The sequence below is a fragment of the Varanus komodoensis genome, unplaced genomic scaffold (assembly GCF_004798865.1).
Source record: "Varanus komodoensis strain SLA01 unplaced genomic scaffold, ASM479886v1 scaffold44_3, whole genome shotgun sequence".
Taxonomy (NCBI): Eukaryota; Metazoa; Chordata; class Lepidosauria; order Squamata; family Varanidae; genus Varanus; species Varanus komodoensis.
This window is the reverse complement of record NW_025336010.1, coordinates 5001998-5027003: the sequence shown is the minus strand read 5'-3', so window position 1 is coordinate 5027003 and position 25006 is coordinate 5001998. Positions and strand designations below refer to the sequence as shown.

The window sequence follows — 25006 nt, the reverse complement described above, 5'->3', positions numbered from 1 at the left end:
AGACAGCTTACATAGCTCCATGTCATCCTTACAACACAAACCCGCTGAGGCGGGTTGGGCTGAGAGTGAGTGACTGGCCCAAAGTCACCCCGTGTGCCAAATGGTGACGAGAACCCAGATTTCTCAGCTTCCTAATCCAACACTAACTAGCACACCACACTGGTTCTCAAGTTGTACTAGCATGGATAATAACCCCAAATGCACTCCCTATCCAGTTACTATTTGGTGGGGAAACAACTGACACTTGGATGTGGAGTGTCTCGTAAAAGGGGGGTTATTTATTTATTTATTTAGAAGGCTTCTATGCCGCCCCATTCACCGAAGCCTCGGGGCGGCTCACAATAATAAATAAATAAGAACAGAATAAAACAATATAATACGAGTCGACCTGGCCCGAAAAGTAAAATAAATAAATAATATTAACAATTAAAATAGCAGTTGAATAAAAAGGTCTTCGCCTGGTGCCGATAAACAAATAATGACGGCACCAGGCAGACCTCTCTGGGGAGCGCATTCCACAGAATGGGGCGCCACCACAGAGAAAGCCCTCCTCCGGGTACTTTGCCTCATGATGTCTCTCATGGAGGGCTCCCGGAGAAGGGCCTCTCCCACTGATCTCAAGGAGCGGGCGGGCAGGCATATATGGACATAAAGCGCTCCTTCAGGTAACCAGGACCCAAGCTGTTAAGGGATTTATAGGTCATAACCAACACCTTGAATTGGGCCTGGACTTCAATGGGGAGCCAGTGAAGCTGACGGAGAACTGGAGTCATGTGAACATAACGCCTAGTCCCCGTCAGCATCCTGGCAGCTCTATTTTGAACCAATTGAAGTATCCAGCCCGTCTTCAAGGGCAGCTCCACGTAGAGCGCATTAAAGAAGTCAAGTTGGGAAGTCACCAACACGTGTGTCACCGTCACCAGGCAGTCGTCCTCCAGGTATGGACACAGCTGATGGATCAGCTGAAGCTGAAAGAAAGCGCTCCTCGCCACCACTGTCACCTGAGCTTCCAGTGAAAGCTCCGGGTCAAGGAGTACTCCCAAGCTGCTCCCTCTTGTCCCTAAGAGGGAGTGCAACCCCATTCAGGACTAGGTTCAGGTCCCCTTCCCTGAAGCCCGATCCGCCAACCAACAGGACCTCCATCTTGTCTGGATTGAGCTTCAGTTTATTGGCCCTCATCCAGCCCATTACCTCAGCCAGGCACCAGTTCAGTACAGCCACTGTCTCACCTGGATTGGTAGAGAACAAGAGGTAGAGCTGGGTATCATCAGCGTACTGATGGTTCTGCAGCCCACACCTCCTAATGACCTCTCCCAGCGGTTTCATGTAGATGTTGAACAGCAACGGGGACAAAATGGACCCCTGCGGTACTCCATGGCATAACTGCCATGGCGCAGAGCCATAGTCCCCCAGCATCACCTTCTGGAATCGGCCATTGAGATAGGAGTGGAACCACTGCAAAGCAGTGCCTCTGACCCCCAATCCTGCTAGCCTATCCAGAAGGATACCATGGTTGATGGTATCGAAAGCTGCTGAGAGGTCCAGGAGAACCAACAGGGATGCACTCTCACTGTCTTTCTCCCTGCACAGGTCATCTTACAGGGCAACCAAGGCAGATTCAGTACCGTACCCGGGTCTGAAGCCGGACTGAAATGGGTCCAGATAATCAGTTTCCTCCAAGAGTGCTTGGAGTTGTCCCACCACCACCCGCTCCAACACCTTGCCCAGAAACAGGATGTTGCCCACTGGTCTATAATTAGTGGCCATCTCTGAATCCAGTGAAGCTTTCTTCAGGATCGGTCAGCCTACCACCTCCTTTAACGGGGCAGGTACCTGGCCCTCCCTCAGAGAGGCGTTAACCACTTCCAAGATCCAGATCCCTATCCCGTGCTTGGCGTTGTTAATTAGCCAAGATGGGCAAGGGTCCAATAGGCAAGTGGTGGGACGTACTCGTCCAAGCACCTTGTCCACATCATCAGGCCGCAGTAACTGAAATTCATCCATCAATTTTGGACCAGACGGCGACATTGGTATCTCCCCAGAAGCCTCTGAATCACTAGTGGAGTCCAGCTCGTGACGAATCTGAGCGATTTTCTCCCTAAAATGCTTGGCAAAGTCATCACAGCAGGCCTTTGAGGGTGGAACCGGATCTTTCTTAGGGCCGGGATGAACCAGCCCTTGTACCACCCGAAACAGCTCTGTTGGACGGCATTGTGAGGAGGCAATGGAAACGGAGAAGAATTTCTTTTTCGCCGCCCTCACCACCACAGCATAGGCCCAATAATGGGCTCTTGTGTGTTTGGTCAGATTCATCCCGTGATTTCCTCCACCTACGCTCTAGACGTCTCCCAGCCCGCTTCATCGCCTGCAATCCAGGTGTATACCAATGGGAAGAGTGGGCTTTGCCTGGTGGGAGAGGACGCTTAGGAGCGATCATGTCAATGGCCCTGGTCATTTCCCCATTCCATAGTTTGACCAGAGCCTTGACAGGAGCACCAGTCTTGTCAGCCGGAAACTCCCCCAGGGCCTTCAGGAATCCATCTGGATCCATCCGGCTCCGGGGGCGGACCCACACAATCGGGCCCGCACCCTTACAGAGGGAAAGGCTGCTCTCGAGCACACAATGGTTCACAATGACCATGCACAGTGAAAGAAGACTGTCTGTGTTTTGAAGGGAGTTTGTAAGGTTTTTGCTTCACAAAACCTCAGCCTAGCCTTAATGCTGGACTAATAATAATACTCCTTCAGTTGTGGTTCAGATTTACTCCTGCAGTTCCTAAAAGCCAAGAGATCAGCAGGAGAGGCCCTTCCCTGGGAACCCTCCGTGAAGGATATTTGGAGGGTATGTACTCGGAGGAGGGCTTTCTCTGTGGTGGCACCCAATCTATGGAATGCACTCCCCAGAGAGGTCTGCCTGGCGCCATCCTTATTTGTTTTTCGGTGCCAGACGAAGACCTTTTTATTTAAACAACATTTTAATTGTTAATATTATTTATTTATTTTATTTTTATGGCCAGGACATCTCCAATTATATTATATTGTTTTATATTGTTATTATTTATTTATTGTTGTAAGCCGCCCCGAGGCTTCGGCAAATGGGGCAGCATAGAAGCTTTCTAAATAAATAAATAATAAATAAATAAATAAATAAATAAATAAATAAATAAATAAATGTTCTGTGGAGGTTTTTGTTGGTTTCTGAAATAACAGAGTGGAAAACCCCATGGAAAAAGAAGCTTATCCCTATCCCTGTTTAATAACCTTTCTCCCATCTGGCTGTCTGGCCCTATGACTTATCAGGATCATCCAAACCTTAAGCTTATTGTGGGCTGCACTTTTCCAACCTGCACCTCCTCACCTGCTGGATACCTTGCCAGATTCCTTTCCTTGCCTTCTCTCTCTGTAGTATCAGGCCTTGCCCCTTTCTACATATCAACTCTTGCTGTACCTGAGCACTCAAGAGAAAGCCACTCCCAACTTCAGCCAGTAAAGAAATGCTCCACTGTGTAGTTGCTTTGCTGAGCTGCTGTCCATGCAAGTTTGGCCAGAAGGAGAAGGGAAGAAGGGGAATATGCCCATATTCCTGGCCCAGAGGTGTCCTTTTTCATGGCTGCACTGGACAAATACCTACCCTTTCAATGGAAATGTGTCTCTAAGTCAGCCAGCTTCAACCTGGTGCCCTCCCGTTGTTCCGGACTACTGCATTTATCATGGCCAATGGCTGTTCTGGCTGAGGGTGATGGGAGCTGCAGTCCAACACATCTGGAGGGCATTAGGTTGGTATTAAAAGGATATTACTGATTATTGTTTAGTATTGTTGGTTTTGCCCTGTTGACAGCAATAAATAAATAAATAAATAAATAAATAAATAAATAGCTAGCTAGCTTTGGCTGAGACCCCCCTGTAAGAAAAAATAGCTATTTGAAGAGAGATGTGGATATAAATTCAGGATTTAACTTGATCCAACAGACTCAGGAATTCAATGAAGTTTCTCCCCCACTTCATGCATGCATGCAAACAACCACTATTGCAAATAACAAGTGTTATATAGCTCTCCTAAAATTAGATTGCTTTAACAAGCAGGCCAATAACATTCCAGTTTGCCAAGCTATTTAATTAAAGATCTGCATTTCAATAAAAATGGCAACACTGATATTTATCATTTCGTCTTTATGAAAAACAGCCAGCGATTGTGTTTTCTAGTAGACACAAATGACCCAATTTTGCATCTGATAGGGATGTGCTAATTTCCCCAGGTACAAATCATCCAAATATGACTTTTCAAAGTTTCTGCCCAGTTCATAATAATGATAACTGCAGTTACTTAGGGAAACTTTATAATAAATGACTGATTGTTGTAAATTCATCTAGCATATATTTAAATAGCATTAATTTATCCTAATGACATCTCTAGTTGGCAATGTGCACATAATTTCATAAGAATAATATGGCACAAGAGCTTGACACAGGGCCCAATTACTCACTCTCTGTTTCTTTCTTTCTCTCTCTCTTTAAGGCTAAACCCAGCTATGTTTTAAAACAAGAGGCTAATCATTATTATTTCAGTGTCTGTGCATTGTAATAAAGTTAATCATGGTAAACTAATATGATTTTAATGGGAAAATAATAGGCACTTCCATAGGAACTCCATTCTAGTAGCTGGCAAGTAATGCCTGGTTTTAAAATAATGAGATTTCAGACGTTTCTTGAATTGGTAACAATGAAGACCAAGGAGACAAGTCCTCAAGATACTCAGTCTTTAGCCCAAGTGTTTATGTAGAATCTGTAGTTCCTTGTGCCTCCATGAGCAGCAAAGACCAGTTCTCTTTAAAGCCACAAATTCCAAATGATGTGTGAGGGCATTCTGGTATGGCAAGAGAGAACAGCTCATGCCAGAAGAAATCAATTGATCAAAACAGGCATGTGCCAAAAGGACTAGCCCAGAAAGCAAGTTGTTCAGTGCTTTGGGTATGATCTACCACTCATGCTTTGCCTCTGTTCAGTCGTCCAGAAAGGTAAGTTATTCTTCTGCATCCCCCAGTTTGGGTGCAGTGACTGAAGAGGTTTGGAGTTGGACCTCCCCCCCCCCCCCGATTTATATCCTGCCCTTTTCTTACAAAAGGCTCAAGGCAGCTTACATCATTCTCCTCCTCCATCTTATCCCCACAACAACAACCCTGTGAGGTAGGTTGGGCTGAGAGTCTGTGACTGGCCCAAAGTCACCCAGTTGGCTCCATGGCCAAGAGGGGACTAGAACCCAGATCGCCTGAGTCCCAGTCCCATGCTCTTAACCACTACGCCACACCGGCTTTTTCTGTCTGAACTGGCATAGGATTGCACCCTTAATTGTTTGCAGTGAAAAGATGCTCACCTTCATCTATGGATGCTTCAGTTTCTGTCAATTTCTATACAAAACATTCACATCAGCACCTTTCAGATGAATGTGTGGAATGACAGTTAACAGTGTCCTGGATTTTATACTTCCCCTGGTATTGCAACAGCTTAATTGCATCAAAATATCATTTACATATCCATTTGGAGAGGAAACGTATATATGAAATACGGCAGCAGTAGGAACCTGGTGCCCTCCAGATGTTCTGGATTACTTATCCCCTAAACCCCAACCAGCATAATTGAGAATTATAGGAGTTGTACTTCAAAACAGCTGGGTGGCCCGGATTGCCTAACCCTGCATTATAGAATAGCAGAAATGGAACATCAGCATCAGAAGGAGGCCTGCAGGAGAGTACAAGCAAGATGGTGCTCATGAGGTCATATCCTGCCCATGGACATCCTGTTGGGGCATCTAGTTAGCCACTGCTTGAGCAAAAGGCCAGACAAGATGTGCTGTTGGACTGATCCAGCACAGGCCTTCTGTTTTGATTCAGGAAACAAAAGTTGATGTGCAAATGTTTCCCTTTTGAAATGGTTCTGCATTTGAAAGAGCAAGTGGACATTTCTGAGAAGTCAAAGACAGAAATGTTTGAACTAGTCACTTAAATATGAATAAACAAACACAGAACCAGTCAGACAAAATATTTTCACCTGCCTGTAGAATGTGATACCTACAGCTTTCCATTTGCAGTTTACACGTCTGTGTATCCAGAGGATATTTTGATAAGTCCATGTTACATGCAACAGTAGTCGTGATTCTGTAAAGGGAGGAAGCACTCTGTAAAGGCATTTTATTGCAGAGTATCTATATTTTTCACAGTAGTCTGAAGGTAGCAATGTTGCTGCTTTGAGGCATAACTAATTTTTAAAAGTTTTGAAGCTGGAGTCTGGGTTTCTCTGCAGTTAACAGTTTTGCTAGTGTGCATCTGGATTCCTCCACAGAATACAGTAACATATGATGGAAGCCACTGTGACACAGTCACCTTGCAAAGCCTGCAGTCTCCATAGAGAGCTAAGACATTCATTAGATAAATAACAAATAAGCCAAAAAACCAAGATGCAAATATAAGTTAATGCGTAAAAACGATAGGGCTGGATATGGGACGGCACACTGATAACTGCATGTTGCATCAGTTTTGGCAGAACATTTTATGCTTGGTTGGAGATACAAGTATTATTCTCCAAATGTTCTCATGGATTTCTACAGCTTAATTTAAAGGGCTAGGAGCCAGATCCATCCTGTAACTTTTTCCCTGTGTTGTAATATTCCGATTGATGAACTAAGAATGATTTAGCCCTTCTCTGTGTGTAAAATGAAAGAGTAATTGCTTGGCAATGCCCCTCAGAGCACCCCTGTGACTCTGCCTGTCTTGCTTCACTTGGTGGCTATTAACACATCACCCCAAAAAGAAAAACTGCCCAAGGACCAGAGGAGTGATAGACCAAGAAATTTGAAGGATTCAGCTTGGGGAAAGCTGGCCTAGTCACATGGGAAGAACTCGGTAATGGTCAGAACAATATCAAATAATGTTAGTAAAGAAGCTCTTCTTTTTAGATGGAAGACAGTATGAATTAAAGGGAAAGTATGAGGCACACAAATGTGATGGCATTGAACAGTGTCTGCATTCTTGGTGTCCTATGACAGTTTTGGTGTAGTGCAGAAGGTACATATGCTGTCCCTGTCAACCCCTATTCCAAAACATTTCCTCCTATTGCTGCCGTGCACTTAGACAGTTCCCAGACTGCAGTCTAAGACAGAGATTCCCACATTTTGGATGAATTTGTTTAACTTTAATCTGATGGTATTTTTACTATTATTCCTATTTATTGTTATTGTATATCTTTTGTTTTTATCGTTGTTGTTGGTTTTAATGTTGTATGTTGTTCTGAGATGCTGTCATGAAGGACGGCATAGAAATGTTTTAAATAAATAAATAATGGGGGGGGGTCCTTTGGAATTCGAGAAACTGTTGTGGCCACTACCACAGCATGTCACCCATGGAGGATCCAACCAGCTAGATAATGGCTGCCATGGTACCCTTGCTAATTCGAAGAGGGACACAGAAGGAGAAATAGTGAGGTCAGAGGCTGGGAGGGATTGGAAAACATCAGGACAAAAGGGTAGAGAGGAGAAAAAGAACAAGGCTAGGAGAGGAGGGAAACAGTGAGGTAAAGAGGTGGTGACAAGAAATAATGAGGCCAGAGGCTGGGCGTGAAAAGAAATGCAAGATAAAGTGGTGAGTGGGAGGGAAAGAGCAGGCTAGGGACTAAGGAAGGAGGAAAAGCAGCAAGTTAAGGACAGGGAAGGGAGAGAAGTCGGGAGGGTGGGAATTGGAAAGAGAGAAATAGCAAGGCAAGGGCTAGGAGTAGAAAGCCAGAATGCAAAGAGGGAGAGGTCTGCAGGGACCGTAGAAGATTGCATGAGGCCAAGAAGCAACTCTTTCCTTCTTTTTCTGTCAGCTGAGCTGGTTCAGAAACAGGAAGGCAACCTGCTGCACTCATGTTTTTGAGTTTCTTTCTTAATTTTTTTTAAGGGAGTGGTATGGCTGAAGGTCCCTCAGGGTGCGATGTCAGCTGCAGGCACCATGTTGGGCACCCCTAGCCAAAGGGAAGCTCTGAAGAGAAGTTCTATGTTGGGATACTAAAGTGTTAAAAAGAATATATGATAACTGCCAGTTGTGTAAAAAAAAATCTGCAGGTGTGCAGAAAAACTAGTGAATATAATGAAATGTGCAACAGAGAAAGCAATTTCCTCAGCTTGAGTCAACCTTTGGGTATTCTGCATCCAGTGGGTGTCATGGGGACCCTGAAGAGGACCAATAAGAGCTTTTCTGTGACTGGGGATTAACCTTATCATAAGGCTGCAATTCTGTATATGTTTACCTGAACCCAACGGGACGGGACGTACTTTGGAATAGACATGCTCAGGATTGCACTGCACGACTGCCTGCCAGACTTACCTCAAGGCGTACAAAACTGTGCCATTGGAGAACAACCGTATAAGCCGATTCTCTACTGTGACCTCATGTAAGAAAGACCTTTTTGACTCCACAATGTATGTGTCAGGCACCCACAGGTACTTCACCAGCCGGGCATCCAGAGTAAAACTTTTGTTCCCCAGAAAAACCAAACGGGGATCTGTCCAGTGTTGCCGCAAATATATTGTTGCTGTGTAGTCCTAGGAAAGAGAGCAAGCCATGGAACATATTCAGGGCTTTGTTTTCTGTAAAATGAAAATCCCTCTTCATCCATGTAAGGCTTTTATCATGCAATTGCCCCACCTTGGAATTTGTAGTTTCTGTGTGGGGGGATATTTTCCAAACAACATCTTGTACTTGTAACCCTCTCATATTTTCACATGCTTCATTCTTGATTTTTCTTACCACAAAAATCCATAAAGGTGGGAAGATGGAATAGCTATACCAGTGTCTCTCAACCTGGTGCCCTCCAGCTCTGTTGGACTGGATCTAGCAGAGGCAAGCTGGGAGTTCTGGTCCCAGCAGGATCTTCGACCTCCTTCCACCAAGGGAGGTTCTGTTGATGCTGATGGAAGACACTCCTTATTTTGCAGGTACTGCTGATCACTGTATTCTTTGTACTCAGACTCCTCCATTACTAAACTTTTATTTTTATATTTTACAGGTTAATTAATTGGTTAATTACATGCAATTAGATATATTTACATCTACATCCTAATTGTGGCGATTCCCAAGACAGCTAACAAATGCAGAAATATAAAATTATCATAATAGAATCAAACTATAATGTAAAAGAAACAAAACTGTCAATGAATTATAATTTGGCTTATGGCTGCAGCTACACTTAAAGCAAAGGAAAAAGAGCCAGTGTGGTGTAGTGGTGAAGAGCATGGGACTGGGACTCAGGCAATTTGCGTTCTGGTCCCTGCTCAGCCATGGAGCCAACTGGGTGACTTTGGGCCAGTCACAGACTCTCAGCCCAACCTACCTCACAGGGTTGTTGTTGTGGGGATAAGATGGAGGAGAATGATGTAAGCTGCCTTGAGTCCTTTGAGGAAAAAAGGCAGGATATAAAAATAAATAAATAAATAGAGTGTGCGCAGGGAGGATTTCCGAAGGCAAGGTGCCAGGACCCAGAAAGTTACATATTGTTGCACCAAATGGGGACTAACCTAACTCACAGGGCCCTTGTGAGGATTATGGGGAGTGCAGGAAAGCCCTCTATATCACCTTGGGTTCCTTGCAAGAAGAAAAAAGGAGAGAGAAATACGAACACACACACACTGCTTAGGACCAGAGTATCTGAAGGCCCATGACTCCAGTGCAAGCCTTCCCGGACATTAAGATTTGCAGAGGGGTCTCCGCAATGTCAAAGGTGTGTTTGGCAGGATCCTGACGGAGGGACAGACTTCAGGATTGCTTCTCTCACAGGAGGTTTGCTTCCCTCCCTCTTGGATGTTGCTCAGTCAGGCTGGGTGAAAAAATCTTTTTGGCTGGCTTACAGCCTTTCCACTGACCACTTGACAATAGTTTTCATGTTCTCTTTATTTTTAGTGTTGTTTCTCTCTTTGCTGCATTGTTTTTAAAATATATTTCACTTTGTGTGTTGATGGATCTCCTTGCTGCTTGTCCTGGGAAAGCTAGGATGTAAATATGCATAAGGCATAAATAATGGCTGGAAATGTTTATGTGGGAATAGATGATTCTCTGTGTACCCTCCTTAGAAGGTTTTAAAGGCCAAAGCTAGCAGTTTGATTTGGCTCTGGAAAGAAATTGGTATTCAATGTAGTATTTTGGGGGACTGGCAACCTATGTTTCCTGCTTGTAAGACCAGCTAGCAGTCTGGGATGTTGCAGCTTTGGCAGTTTCAGAACAGTCTTCAGAGGTAGCTCCAGCTTCTAGAAGTTTTACCATGCCTGATAACATCTAAGAGTAGACTCCATCCTGGAATTTTGGTGGAGGGCTGGTGCTGGTGAACCAAATGCCATCCTCTTTCTCTCACAATCCTCCTGTGTTTCCTCACTGCTTCTTCTGTCTTTTTTCCTACTGCAGAAACTCTTAAGGAAAATCATGGCACCGTGTCCTCTAATGGGGATCCCTCCATCTAGAAGCACCCACCCAAGTACACTTTTCTGGGCTACTGAATGCCGTCTATATACCGTTCCTTAAAATTTCTTAGCTAAGCAGTTTAAATTCACATCTGCAAGTATGAACAAAGTAAGCATGAACTTTTGCCCCCTGCCACATTTGAACATCAGGTCCCTTCGGATCTGGCAAAATATGACTCAAAATTCTATGTGAATTCAAACACCACCTTCTGCTCCATTGCTGAGTGAAAGTGTTGCTTTTGCACTGAACACAGAGATGGTAACAGGCTTTGGAATAAAGCTGTTAAAGGAAAAAAGTCGAGCAGGAACTTCATGTATATCAGCACTACCTTTCAGATTTCATTCTTATGCTGTTAGGGAGGAAATCTCTTTACCTAAATGATTGAGATGATGCACCGTTATGCTTCTCAAAGCAGTGAATTATTAATCCCAACAATGAAGGTGAAAACCCCTGGGTCATTTGCAGTTCAATTATTTATCTAGCCAGAAAGTACATCTCTATAATGTTCTGCATGAGACTGGAAAATGTAAGTGGTATGGCGATGTGAGCACTCCTGTATGAGGAGGGTATTTGTTGATTAATAGCCTCAAAATACCTGGAAAGTAAGCTTCACGAAGGACCGTGTCAGCCCATCAAAGGCTTCCTATGAGTTCCCTGCCCCGGTGGACACCAGCCTTCTGCAGGACTTTGCATTTAAACCGATGCTGAGCAGTATGGCAGACCAATGATTTTGGACACCTCACATCTTTGTGATATCCTCATCTCAAAGGTGTTTTACTTCCAGAAGATACCTGTGATGTCTCAAATCTGAAGTGATTCCTTTCATCTAAAGAGATATCTTAATGCCGCCATTGAGCAGCTCAGAAACATCATACAAGAATAACAACCACATTTTTAAAAAACCAATAATGAACTTAAAACAGCATCACCACAAGCAAACACTTGGGGGTCAGTGAACATTCAAGGTACACTGGTGTAGTGGAGTGGTTAGAGCATTGGACTGAGACTTGGGAGATTTGGGGACTCATCCCCACTCTGCCATGAAACTCACTCGGTGACTTTGGGCCAGTCACTGACACTCACAACTCACAGGGCAGGTGTGCGGATCAAATGGAGAGAGGGAGACCATGTGGAATCTCATTGAGTTACTTGCAAGAGGAAAAAGGTGGGGTATAATTGAATAATAAAATGTTGATACAAATAGTACTAATAAAGAAAATAAAGAACAACAAATAGTACTAGTAAAGAAAAGAGGCTTTCAGGGCAAGGACAAAATGACTTTCCCAGAAGATGTCCTACCAAGGAGAAGGCCCAGTTCCATGTACAGTGGTACCTTGGCTCACGAACTTAATCCATTCCAGGACTCTGGTCATGACCCAAATTGGTCGTGAGCCAATTTAAATGTCCCCATAAGGTTCAATGTAAATAAGGTTAATCCGTTCTGTAACCATTTTTTAAATCAGAAAAATGTGAAGCAAAGTGACAACAACAAAGATCATGGCCATCTCCCACCCCAAGCACAAGTGTAGCCCCCCAGCACGACCAAGATCGCGTTTGTCATCCCTGCAGGTGCCCGTCATCCCGGCATGTGCCGGTGCACTGCGGGGGTGGGGGAGAGAGACGGGCATGATCGTGGGCGCACTGGGGGAGGAAGAGACAGGCGCAAACGGCACGCTGGGGGAGGGAGAGATGGGCGCAATCTCGACCATCTCCCCCCTGCCCCCAGCACGATCACGGCCATCTCCCCACTCAGGGGGGTGGGGAGATGGCCATGATCTCAGTTCCATTCGTGCAGGGAAGGCGGGCCTGATCAGAGGCGCGCTCCTGCAGGAAAGACGGGCGGAATCTCGGCCATCTCCCCCACGGCTCTGCTTTGCTGCTCCTGTCTTTCCTGCAGCAGCGCGCCTCTGATCACGGACCTCTTCCCTACAGGAACGGAACTGGGATCGTGGCCATCTCCCCACTCGGGGGGGGGGGGTGAAGGGGAGATGGCTGCGATCTTGGTCACCACCCAAAGCGGTGTTCGCAACCCAAGTCAAAATTTTTCAGAAATTTTTGTTCATTAATCTTGGATAAATGCTTTCCTACAGGCACAAAATTCTTCATATGTAGGACAGAAGGAACTTGAAATTTGAAAATATTCAGTTGTGGAAGAAGCTCAAACTAACAGTGTTTGTCTATCCCATTCCAGGACTTTTAATGTCAGGCTCTTAGATGCTTGGCTCTGAATCCCTCTGTAATCAACTCTGTGGAGTGGATTGGGGTTGCCACCTCTTTTTCCCTGCCCTGGTTCCTCATTTTTAACAGCTCTATGGCAGACCAGCACAACGTAAGTCTTCTCGTGCTGGGAACAGCTGCATGGATTGAAGTTGACTGGTGCAGATGGATGAGAATTTCACAAAATTTATAAAGTTCGTGATATTTGGAAGAGAAAGATGTTGAGATTGTAAGAACCTGAATGTGGGAGGAAGCAGAATGGGTGGAGTCATTTGTCCCTATTTGAATTGACCAGTAGCCAATGCAAATTGAACAAAAAGTCATTATGCCAAGCAACTGTAGGAGCTAAGTATCAATAACAGAATGGGTGTTGGCTTAGCATCTGATTATAAATAGCCTGGAGGGACTTGGGCTGTGGAAATCTGGGCTTCACCTGAGCCAGTGTTCTCACAGAAAGGCAGGAGGGGGCGTGTCACCCAGTTGTTAGCCTTGGAAAGACACTGGTAGTTTTTCTCTGGGAGAACAGAACAAGAGAGGAGAGGAAAGTTTTGCAGAGGTCACTCAGGTGAATCCCTTTCCTGCAACCCTGATCCCCAGAGGAAGCAATGGAGAATTCCAGCTGCTAGAACATCTGTTTCAGTAAAGGGACAGATGTTGGATTGAAGTGAAACTGTTTAAAGTGCCTGTGGCTAAATGTCATCAGCCATATGATTTCTGAAGAGCATAACCACTAAGCTCCTGACATGGGATTTGGTGCAGTAAATGTGTGCATGCAGGACCAAGTCCCCAGTGCCCTCCCACAACAGCCAGGCAAGGGTCATGCACAATTTCTAAGTATTCCCAAAGGCAGCTCCATGCAGACATGTTGCAGAAGTCTAACCTGGATGTAACCAGAGCCTAGAAAGCTGCCACCCTTGCCAGATCTGTGTTTTCCAGGAAAAGGCTGCTGTCTAACACATCAGCCAAACCTATACAAATCAACTTGGCCTTTCCAGAGCGAAGCCTGGTTAAGATTAGCACCCCCAGACTCTACACCTGCCATAAATTTCTTCCTAGAGATCAAATGCATCTGTCTGGACTGGCAATTTTCAATCAGCAAGAGAGCTTTTGAGCATCCAGAGGCAGCAGTGATCTCTATTGCTGCACCTTGCACTCTACATTTCTCTAGATGGCTGTTTTTGGCCATCTAAAGAAAGCACTGAGGAAGGAAGGAGGCCAGAGTTTTGATGGAATTAGCATACGCCCTTGGCCCCAGCCTCTTCCACCTCCTCCCAGCATGGCTCTTTTTTCCCTCTCTGCAGCCCAGTTTTGACCTCAGTGGAGTACAGCTCCAGTGGTTCTGTCTGCACCGCTTGCGAAAGCACGGAGTGATCCAGAAGCCCAGCCTTGGCAGTCCCTGCTCTAAGGTTGCAAGATCTGAAGTGGGACTCCAAAGGATCCCATGGGTTCCCAGACTGCACAGGTAGGCAATAGGCTTGCACCCATATAGTCTTATCTTAGAAGAATAATCCCCTCCAATAGCAGAGGGAAAGTGAATAATGTGTCTCCGAAGATGGTAATTACCAACAATAGTTTCTGTATTAAAAACACTTTTCAACAGTAAAATCTAATATGCAATACATTATGAGGCAGCTTTTTAATCAGTTAAAAAGTTTAAGGTCTACCTGACAGATTGACTAAACACTGCAGGCTTAATATCAACAATTGCTATTATAAACAAATCCCTGGAATGCCATTTCAAATTTTGATAAGTCATCTGAGCTTCTTACAAGCAAGCAAACAAACAACCTGCCCCTCTCCCCGCAAAAAAGCCATGGTCCTCAGACATGGAGCATAAAGCAAACACTCTCTCCATGCAAAATGTTCCTGTGCTTCTGGAACCGGACCAGCTCATCCCACACACCACCTCTATTACTCATATTTCTAATACCCTGGATGAAAAGGTAGCAATTGGGGGCTCTATTAATGGTGTAGAAACACCACCAAAGTCTGTGACCGGAGTGCTAAGTACACTTACTAGAGGGTGAGTATGGCTGAACAGAGTGGAACTCTATTCCAGGTGCAATACTAGATGGTTCTGCTTCCTAATACACCTAAAGGCAGATTTGCTCACCATATCACTCTCAGAAATGCTGGAAATACTTGCAACATCAAGGCTCATTGAAATCACCACAGGCTGTCCTGGGAAAGAAAAAAAGAGTTTCAGAACCAAAAAGCAATTCAGTGGTTTCATGGGCGTGTGTGCACGTGTGTACATGCATACATAAACCCCAGGCAAGTATTCTTAGACATAGTCAGACAGTAACCTCTGATTTTATAGATGATCAGCTATAGCCAGGATCATCAGGACGTATTCACTGATGTGAAAGATGAAATGAAGAAACGACATTACCATGTGAGATCAGAAACCTGTGGGACCACTGAACTGAAGACTGGTTAGTTCCCTAGGTTCAACTCCACCCACTTCACCATCACCCCCTTCCCCCTACATGCCAGGTCTATGTATCTGGCCTCTTTCTATTGTAAGACCTTGCCAAGGGGCATCAGGTTTTAGTGATATATTTTATTTATTTATTTATTTATTTATTTATTTATTTAAAACATTTCTATGCCGCCCCCATCGCAACAAAGCCTCGGGGCGGCTCACAAAGGATACATAAATACATGAATAATATATGCACCTAAAGCACCACTGAACCTCTGAGCAGACCTTGCTAGGCTTGGTCTGCAAACTATGTAATTCTGAATGCAGTTGCTAGGTGCCCTGATTTCTTGGGATAAGGTGAGATATAAAAACAAATCAACTTCATTATCTGACACATTTCAAACTACTTGAATTATTCCATGGTTGTTCATATCATGTTTATCATTCCTAGGTTCAAAGGAGCTACAAAGAGTAAGACAAAGTAGATAAAATACACACATAATTAACAATCATAACAAACTGCAAGATATTCTTTGTGACTTGAAATTATTCAATTACATTTCTGGATCATGGAAAATATTAGGCATGTGCAACGGGAGAAAAATACTTGAAAATGATTACATGAACCTGATGCCTAGCTCAGACTTGCTGTTCAGCCTATAAGGACCAACAGTATTCTCCTAAGTCAAGAGCTGATTTAAACATTCAGAATGAACATGTGGGACAAGTCCCTCATGTCAACATCTCCCTGTATCTTGCTGCAAAAGCCTGGCCCCTCCTAGACCAAACCAAAGACCAGCAGTCTGTTCCCACCGCAGTGAACGAAGAGTGCAACCACACCCTCCAGCAGTAACCGGCAATGCAGCATATCCAACGAACCCATGCCATAGATCCATTACAGTATGGGCTGATTTATTTTCAACACCTTTCCTAACGATTGTCTGCACTGAATTTGCCTTTTGACAGCAGCCAGGCATGGGGTTTCACAGTGCTATGACCTCTTTTCTGGTCAGTCACTGCCGGCTCAGATGCCATTCGTGTATATGTGATTGGGGAAGATTTTTCCCCAGTGAACTGTCCTACATTCTTCCTCAACGTTTAAATCTGAGGTTAACAAGGGTCAGCCTTGCTGAAGTAAGTGAAACGTAATGGGAACAGACAATCGCTGAGGCCCTATCTGGGAACTACTTACTGCTGCTAGGCAAATATTAAACAGGCAAATGCATTCTATAGAACACTATGAAGACCAAGAAATTTGTCTTTGCAAGAAGGCATGACTATTTGGCAACTTCTTGGATGACTGTAAAATTCCCAAGAATGACCTACCACCAAAATTTGGCCTGAGATATTTGTTGTATCCCTGGGTGAGGTTCCCAAATCCTGGGAGGGACTGTCTGACCTGATAATCCGACGTGTCAGCTTTGTGACCCAAGACGCACTTTCTGAAAATGAAAAATAAGAATTGTAAAATGTGGCAGTGGATATCTGCTATGCAGCCTTGCCTGTCTCCTCATATTTAGTATAATAATTTTTATTATCAATGCCTTAAATTTATATTCTGCCTTTCTCCTTCTCTCAAGGTACTTGATGCAGCTTGCAAAGTTCTGCTCCTCTCCATTTCAGAACCTTTTGGTAGTAAGCAGGGCTAAGCATAACAGTGGCTGTTTTATGAATATGTTGAAATCCAAGCAAATATTTCAAGGAAGACTGAAAAAGCATTGATTTTACAACCCCAATGGACTAGGACTGCCCACATAACATAAATGCAGAACTAATGCACACTAAGGGGGCTTCATTCATCTCAAATAAATTACTTCAAATAAGCCCATTTTGACTGACAATGTAGCAGAATGACATTGCATGCAGCATATGATTCCAAATTATATGGGATTACTTGAAAAGGGATTAAATGGAGGTGGAAGTAGGAAATAAAACAGTAGTAAAAGAAGGGAAATGTGCCCAGAAAACATAGAAAACAATCCCAAAATGTAGTATTATGTGGGATGGGGGCAGGGGTATTGAGGAGATTGCTATCCAGAAATCACTGGGGAATATTGGCCTTGACTCCAGTGATGTCCTTCAGTGGGAAGAATGGGGACATAGCACAGAGTCTGAAGTGCTGGGAATGTATTTCAAGTGTAACTGGTACAGAAAGAATGCCTTAAGTGGGGAGCAAGAAGTGGGAGATGCTCACAGAGGTGTGTGAAATTTCCATTGCTTACAGTTTCTGTAACTTTGGCAGAAAGCAGGCTGGGACATTGTAATGTGAATGACAGCCACTTTACAAATTATCCAACCCTGGCTGGGTTCAGGCAAATCAAGGAGAAATAACAGTGTAAATCAATGGATGTCCAGCCCTAAAATTCTGCCTGTACCCATGAGTCCTCTAAATGACAGCCACAGTGACTCATCCCCACCAATTTTGGTCACCATCTAAGGCCAAATAACACCACGTTAATATGCTTGGTTCCCTCCCAGAATCACACCATGGCGTGGTCAATTTTCCAGTGTGGGGTTTTGTGCTGGATGTTTTGTTTTTTTCCTGATTTATATCCTGCCTTTTTCCTACAAAGGGCTCAAGGCAGCTTACATCATTCTCCTCCTCCATCTTATCTTATCCCCACAACAACAACCCTGTGAGGTGGGTTGGGCTGAGAGCCTGTGACTGGCCCAAAGTCACCCAGTTGGCTCCATGGCTGAGCGGAGACTAGAACCCAGGTCGCCTGAGTCCCAGTCCCGTGCTCTTAACCAAAACACCACACTGGCTCTCAGTGTTTCAGTGGTCTACTAGCAGGAGTTTTCTCACAGGATTTTGAAATATTCATCCCCAAGCTCAACTGCTGAATTTTTGTTCATCTGTTCATTACTGGTGCAAAGATGGGGAATGAGGTCTTGCTGTGGGGAGCAGAGGAAGACTGAGGGAATATAGCCCATGTGGAAGCACAAGTGGGTAAGTCCTGGCCACTCATTTATTTCAGATTTCAGAGGCTAGACAGGAATGTGATGAAGTAGGCATTGGCAGCAACCAGAACATTAAAACAGCTGTCTTTCCTACACATACACTCCAACAGTGAACATTGGGGTGGAGGGAGTCCCTGTGAAGAGAGGGACTTCGTGCATGGGAGAGACCGTCTACACCTGCAGAATCCTATATGGGGGTGGGGGATGTAGGTGGTGAGAAGAATGCAACTGGCAAGGAGTCCACGTACATGTTGGATTCATGCCACCAGGGAGTGGCATGCAGGCACCCAGCCACCTTTTCTGGGCCTTGGTCCCTACCTCCAAATTTTCACAGAGCACCACTCCTCAGGATTTAACCATCAGCCAAGAATAACTTGAAAGCACACTACAAAAGAAACCACAAACCCACAGTCCCCAAATGCCTCGATATCTTGGACAGCAAGTATGAAATAATTTGCTGGTGATTATGAGCCAGAAGAACAGTCCCTCCCTGTCTCCAGTATAAATCATCAGGGTTTGTTTGTTTGGTTCTTTTTCTGTCCTACCTCTCATCTCTGAGAACATAGGCAAAAAGCCCATGGAACAGGATGCTTTTGATTAGAATGCTAATGACTTGACTTGTGGAACATTAAACTCTGTTTCTGTAGCTCCTCCAGATTGCTGCTAGCCAATACACAGAATGCTGGAACAAGCTTTAAGCAGCGTCTGGACGTTTGTCCGCAGAAGTGACATTCTGACCCTGCCTGTTCTGCTTGAATCACCACGCCTGTATATACTCAGTGCAGGGCAGTCTTCTCTGACTCATGGACTACAACTCCCACCATCTTCAGCCAACATGGAGGGTTTTTTAGACTAGCTATACAGATCATGGACCTTCCATCCATAACTGGGTTAGCATTATATGCAAACCAGGAACTCTGTTTTTTTCTCACCCTGGTAAGCCTGAGTTATTTCTTTGTCTTGTTCTTTCTCTGGCTTGTTGTGGGAGAAACAAGCCAGGGGTTGTGCAAAGCACTAACCAAAGCGTGATTGGAAGATCCATGGCTTGTTTTCCCTCTCCCACCCACAATTTAAAAAATCTTGGTTAGCATTGTGCAAATCAGGCCAGTCTATGCATCTGTTCTCTCTACAAATGGGTTTTGCATTTTCTTTTTCAGTGCTCATCTTGCCTTGTTCTTACTCCTGAAAGTGAGCCTCTTTTTTTCTTCGGACATTCAATGTATGTATTTTCAAACAGGGAAGATAATGCACACTTGACCTCCCACAGGCTAAAACCTGTGAATATGCATTAAGTGACCATTTCAAATGTGTGTATTTGCAAGTTCAGTAAATTGTGAAACATTTCTCAAATTTAAGCTCCTTCTTATGTTTGGAGCTGCAAATGAGACATGTTTTGTAAATAGGAATGAAATTCTTTTGATCCTTAATTTTACCACAGTCTTTTCAGTGACTTTTCATGCAGTTCCCCACATTCTAGAACTCCCTTCTAAAAGAGACCGATTTCATTTCCTCTGATTTAATAAGAGAGATCCAGAAGCTGATGAAAGCATTTTGTATATATTTTAAACATTTCAACCATCTTTGGTTTTGTGTATTAGCACTTAGTGAGTTTTCTTTTACATTGTAGGGATACTTTTTAATAGTTAAATGTATTATTCTTGTTGTTGGTTGCCTTCAGCTCCTAGGCATAATGAAGACGCTTACACTTTAAAACAAAAAAGTACAAAATACTACCCATTTGAGGATTTACAAGGAAAGATAATCAAATGAGAAAGTACAAGAATGACAATTGAATTTGCAGACGATACAAAACTGGGTGGAATAGCGAACACCCTAGAAGACACAATGACGATCCAGAGCATCCTTGATAAACCTGAACGCTGAGCTGAAAGCAACAGAATGAGATTCAATAAGGACAAGTGCCAAGTCCTCCACCTAGGAAAAAGAAACCAAGTGCAGCAATCCAAGATGGGGAATACATGGCTCAACAGAAATGAAAAGGAAAAAGACCTTGGAGTTTTTGTGGACAACAGGCAAAATATGAACCAACAATGCAATATAGCCACAAAAAGGGCAAATGCTATTTTGGGATCCATTAATGGAAGTATTACTTCCAAATCATGAGAAGTAATAGTTCCCCTATATTCTTCACTAGTCAGACCTCATCTGTAATACTGTGTTTAGTTCTGGGCATCAAAATTTAAGAAAGTTGCAGAAAAATTAGAAAGGATCCAGAGGAGGGAAACAAGAATGTTCCAGGGGTTGGAAATGTTGTTCTATGAGGACAGACTAAAAGAACTGGGCATGTTCAGTCTTGAGAAGGGAAGACTGAGCGGGACATGGTATCACTCTATAAGTACCTCAAAGGCTGTCACGAAGAGGAAGGTCAACATCTCTTCTTGCCGATGCCAGAGTGTAGGACACGGAATAATCACTTCTAGCTGCGACAACCCAGATTCAGGCTGGACATCAGGAAAAGCTTCCTCACTGTCAGATCAATATGACAGTGGAACCAGCTGCCTAGAGAGGTGGTGGGCTCTCCCACACCAGAGACATTCAAAAAGAAACTGCACAGCCATCTGAGTGGGATGGTGCAAACTGATGACCTGCACCAGCCCCCTAGGGGGTTGGACCTGATGGCCTTCTTGGACCCTTCCAACTCTGCTATTCCATGATAGTTTCTGCCAGGCAATTGTTCAATCTAAACTGTGAAGCTTTCATTTTCATACCTCAGAAATGTGCAAGCTAAAAGCTTGGTTGCCCCCTTCATGGGCTCTACACCCCTAACACAAACACACCCTTTTGGGTCTTATCTCTGAATGAAAGACAGGACGTGTTTTTAAAAAGTTTGGGAGAAAGGGGTGGCCTTCTTGTCAGAAAATAGCTGTTAAATATCATTGTTGAGACATAATTAAGATATCATACTTTGTTTTAAAAGTTACATTTTATATATAGTAGGAAAATAATAACCACTCTTCCTGGCTTTATTTTGTGCTCTGGCAATTGGGGAACAGGGCAACGCTTTGGCCAGGCCAATAAAATACCAGCTAGGCAGCAACCCTAGAAAGATAACAAAGGATTGCTCACTAGCAGTGGTGCAGTTGGAGACAGCGAGTCTCTGCTCATTTCTAAACTTGGGCCATCATTCTGGGGAGATCATATGGCAGATTCCAGCTTCTTTGTGTCTTGTCCAAACTCACCCTCCGTGTGGGTGAATGGCCAGTTTTTGATCAGCAAACAGCCAAAATTAATCAGTTGTGGCCTCCCATGCCCTTTTTTGGCCAATATTGCAGGAGTTAGGAGACTACCCATGCAATCCCGTGCATGTCCAGCTGTAAACCATCCTGAGACTTTTAAGTATGGGACATACAGAAAAGTTTTAAATAAATAAATAACATCAGCAGAGCTCTGCTCGATCGGGCCGAGGGTCCCTCCAGTCCAGGCTTCGGTTCACACAGAGGCCAACCTGCTGCCTGTGGGAAGCACATGAGCACCAGGGCTGGTGTCAAAGGTGGGCATGGCCAGGCCCCAGCTGGGAGCCTACAGCACAGCAGGGGCCCACTGACGAAATCGCTGGCCTTCCCGAGCCTGCTCATCACAGCACCCTGATTGTTCACCTGCCTTTCACTCTGGCACTGGTGAGAAGGGAAGCCGGAGATATCGCCGCCCACATGTGCATTGTTTCTGTCTATCAAGAAAGTGGATGAAGGCAATGATGAAAAAGAGCTGCTTCCCAGCAAGTGTACACAGATGTACCACCTGTGTACCAGAGGTAACATATAGCCATTTTTATAAGCAGCCATTGTTAGCCATAGCCTCTATGGATTTGTCTAGACTCCTTATCAGACCGCCCACATTGGGAGCTGCCCCTGCATCTTGAAACCTCATGTGGTACAGTGGCGAGGAGATTGGCTGGGACTCGGGAGGTCCAGGTTCTAGTCACCCCTTGGCCATGAAGCTCACTGGGTGGCTTTTGGCCAGTCACAGATTCTCAGCCCAACCAACCTCACAGGGTTGTTCTGAGGAGGCAATGAGAAGCGGAGGACCATGTAAACTACCTTGGGTTCCTTGCAATACAAAAAAGGTGGCAAATCTAGTAGTAGGAATAATATTAATTAACATACCACCATCTTCTTCTCTTATGGTACTCAGACATAAGCCTCATTGTTATGGAATAAGTTCCCAACTTAGTTTTCCCTGGTGTCAACTTTAATATCTTTTTAGTGTCAGTTTAAGACTGCCCTAACTGACAGGGCTTTTAATTAAGTGTAAATTATATTGGGATATTAATTCAACTCCTTAACAGTTGTAAGCTAATTTGTGCAAGCTACTGTAGCTCTTTAAGATATGGTTTTAAATTTCACTTTTAAATTCTGTGTTATATTTTATGATGTTTATTTTATTTTGTAGTGTATTTTGCATTGTATTTGATCTGCTGCTGTGAACTGCCTAGACAGCTTCGGCTATTGAGTGGTATAGAAATATTATTTTAATAATAAGAATAAATGAAGCTTTTCTCCAGGTAAATATGAATAGAACTGCAGCCTGAGATTAGTAGCCTAGTTCTAACAGTGTAGTCCTATGTAGATCTACTCAGAAGTAAATCCTATCAATTTCAAGGGGGCCTACTCCTAGGTAATTGCATATTGGTTTGCAGTCTTAATCTACTTTCTTGGAATCATGCTGAGCACCACAACCTCAGAGAGGTTGAATGAGTGATAGCTGTCACTAAGAATGCCAAGAAGTGTCTCTTATTTTCATGCTTACAGCTTGGGGGGTTACTGTTCAGGGACAGTTAATGGCCAGAGAGGATACATCTTATTTTCCAAATGTCTGTAAAATGAAAAAGAAAACCAAACTACAGTGCTGGCATGTAGTTCCTCCCAGAGACAAGTGTCCTGATATCAAATTCACTGGGCTGAGTTCAATATTCCCATTTCAGTCTTTACACCAAGAGTTGCCCATTCAGCAGGCATGGAGAACATTTAATTCAAAAAGTAGCCAAGCTCTGTGAAAATCTGATTTTCTCAGCAGTTTAAAGAGGAGCAGTTTCCTAGCCTTGCAATAATAATTTTGCTAGACAATTCACCAAGGAACCCCCAATGGCTGCTTTGGATGACACGTGGGATCATCCTTCAAGAGCAGCCATACTCCAGGTCAACCCATAGTTATCATTGCAAATAAAATGGTCCTTTGGGTATACAGAGTCATATCATGCACAGAATTTAACTACACTGTTGAAATGGGTGAAACAAGTGAATGCTGTGGGGGCACTTTGAGGAGGCTGGATTATGATGCGATGACTTCAGTCTTGTAACATCTGCTTGGTTTTGTTTGTTGTCTTTGTTAGAACCCAGAGATCCATCAACTACACTGAAATGGAAACGAGACAGGAACTAAGAAGCCTCAGAACCCAGATGATGCAGAGGACCATGCCCTCTTCACTTGGTCCCAGTGGTTGTTTGATGGTTCCTCAGCTTTTGTGCAGGGTTCTTCCTGCCTGTTTGAATGGTTGAAATGTGTTATCTGAGACTGAGTTCCTGGCAGGAAGTGCTTGAAGCCAGTATCTTTGGTTCCACCTTTTTTGATGTAGGCCTTGCCCTCAGAGCTTCAACACCCCTGAATTAAGGACTAGTTCAGCCGAAGAATTTGCTCTGAGTGCAAGAACTGAGCTCACCATACTGAACTTCTAGCTTTAGAAACTATGGCTCATGAATTATTTGGCTGTGTTACAGATAAGAAATAGATGAATCTGTCAGTTTGAGTGTCTCATTTTTCTAGTCTATAAGCACACTTTATCCTGTTTCTGCAGCCATTTTCTTTTTTTAATAGTCCACACAAAAATTCATACCCATTTTCATGTTACTTTTTTGTAAACTACACATTTTTGCAAGCACTTTCCCCAGATCTGTACATTGTTTTACTAATACCTGCATTTTAGGGGGGACTGTAACATATACAAATTTAAATGCTTTTTTTAAAAAAAATTGGAGAACTGCATCACAAAATTCAGAGGAGTGATAACTGTGCTTCAGTTCTCATATTCTTTGGGGAAGTGATGCAATTTAGGTCACATCAAAAGATGGACTGAATAAATTTCTTCCCCATCCCTCTTATAGATATGTTCATACATTTCAACTTACCCTTGACACAGAAGAAAAAGCCACACATGTGTGGAGAAATAATAATGGCGACACATTTGTAAAGATTATTCACCACTGGCTGGAATCATTAAATTATCAGTGACCTGTGAAATAAAGCAGAGAAATCTTTCATCTGGGGAGGTAGGGCTGAACCACTTTCAGGTGCACGAATCCTGAAACTATCTATGAGTGGCGTAGCAAAACTTTCAACATAACAGTTCCCATAGCTGAGCCCCAAAGGAGAGTCCAAAATTGCAGGCAGCTGTTTCCATCTGTATGAATACACCCATTCCTACAGGAGGCAGTCTGTTCAAGTGAATCCTTATGTGCCCATACATGAGCAAGCCAAATTATTTTGCATTGCCACGGGGGAAAGATATATTGCTGTTGGGAAAACGTGTGTCCCTCACCCCCAGCAGCTACGGTGAGAACTTGTAGCTAAGTTCAGAGGGAACAGAGAAGACTGCTGTGGGTGGGGTGACCAATGACATCGGTATCTGCTAATAAAAATGTGTGCACCGTGTTCCTGCCAACCCCGCTTCTCCTCGACCACAGCTTTCCACTCGTAAGCCATCTTTGCATTACTCTATAACGATGGCAATATCCACACATGCTGTAAGCGCCAGGATGTGGACGGCAGCTGGGACAGGCAGGATGCTGGGACCAGGGTCCCTCTGCAGGGTGGGGCTTTACAACCAGGCGGGGACCTGAGGCAAGCACAAGTTACCAGTCCAGATCAAAGCTGCAGGAGACGTTCCGCCTGAGCAAGGTGGGAACAA

At 44.0% G+C, this 25006-nt stretch overlaps 1 protein-coding gene across 1 annotated transcript in view; it reads right to left on the bottom strand.

Moving 5' to 3' along the window:
- LOC123030369 (gamma-aminobutyric acid type A receptor subunit pi) overlaps positions 1-24283 on the bottom strand; it is a 29924-nt gene extending 5641 nt beyond the window's left edge. The window contains exons 1-5 of the mRNA XM_044444237.1: positions 24228-24283; positions 16450-16565; positions 14812-14879; positions 8355-8572; positions 6070-6152 (exon numbers count right to left, since the gene is read on the bottom strand). Coding sequence (XP_044300172.1) covers positions 6070-6152; positions 8355-8572; positions 14812-14879; positions 16450-16565; positions 24228-24283 — 541 coding nt within the window. The remainder of the gene's footprint in view (positions 1-6069; positions 6153-8354; positions 8573-14811; positions 14880-16449; positions 16566-24227) is intronic.
- Between the last annotated feature and the right edge of the window lie 723 nt (positions 24284-25006).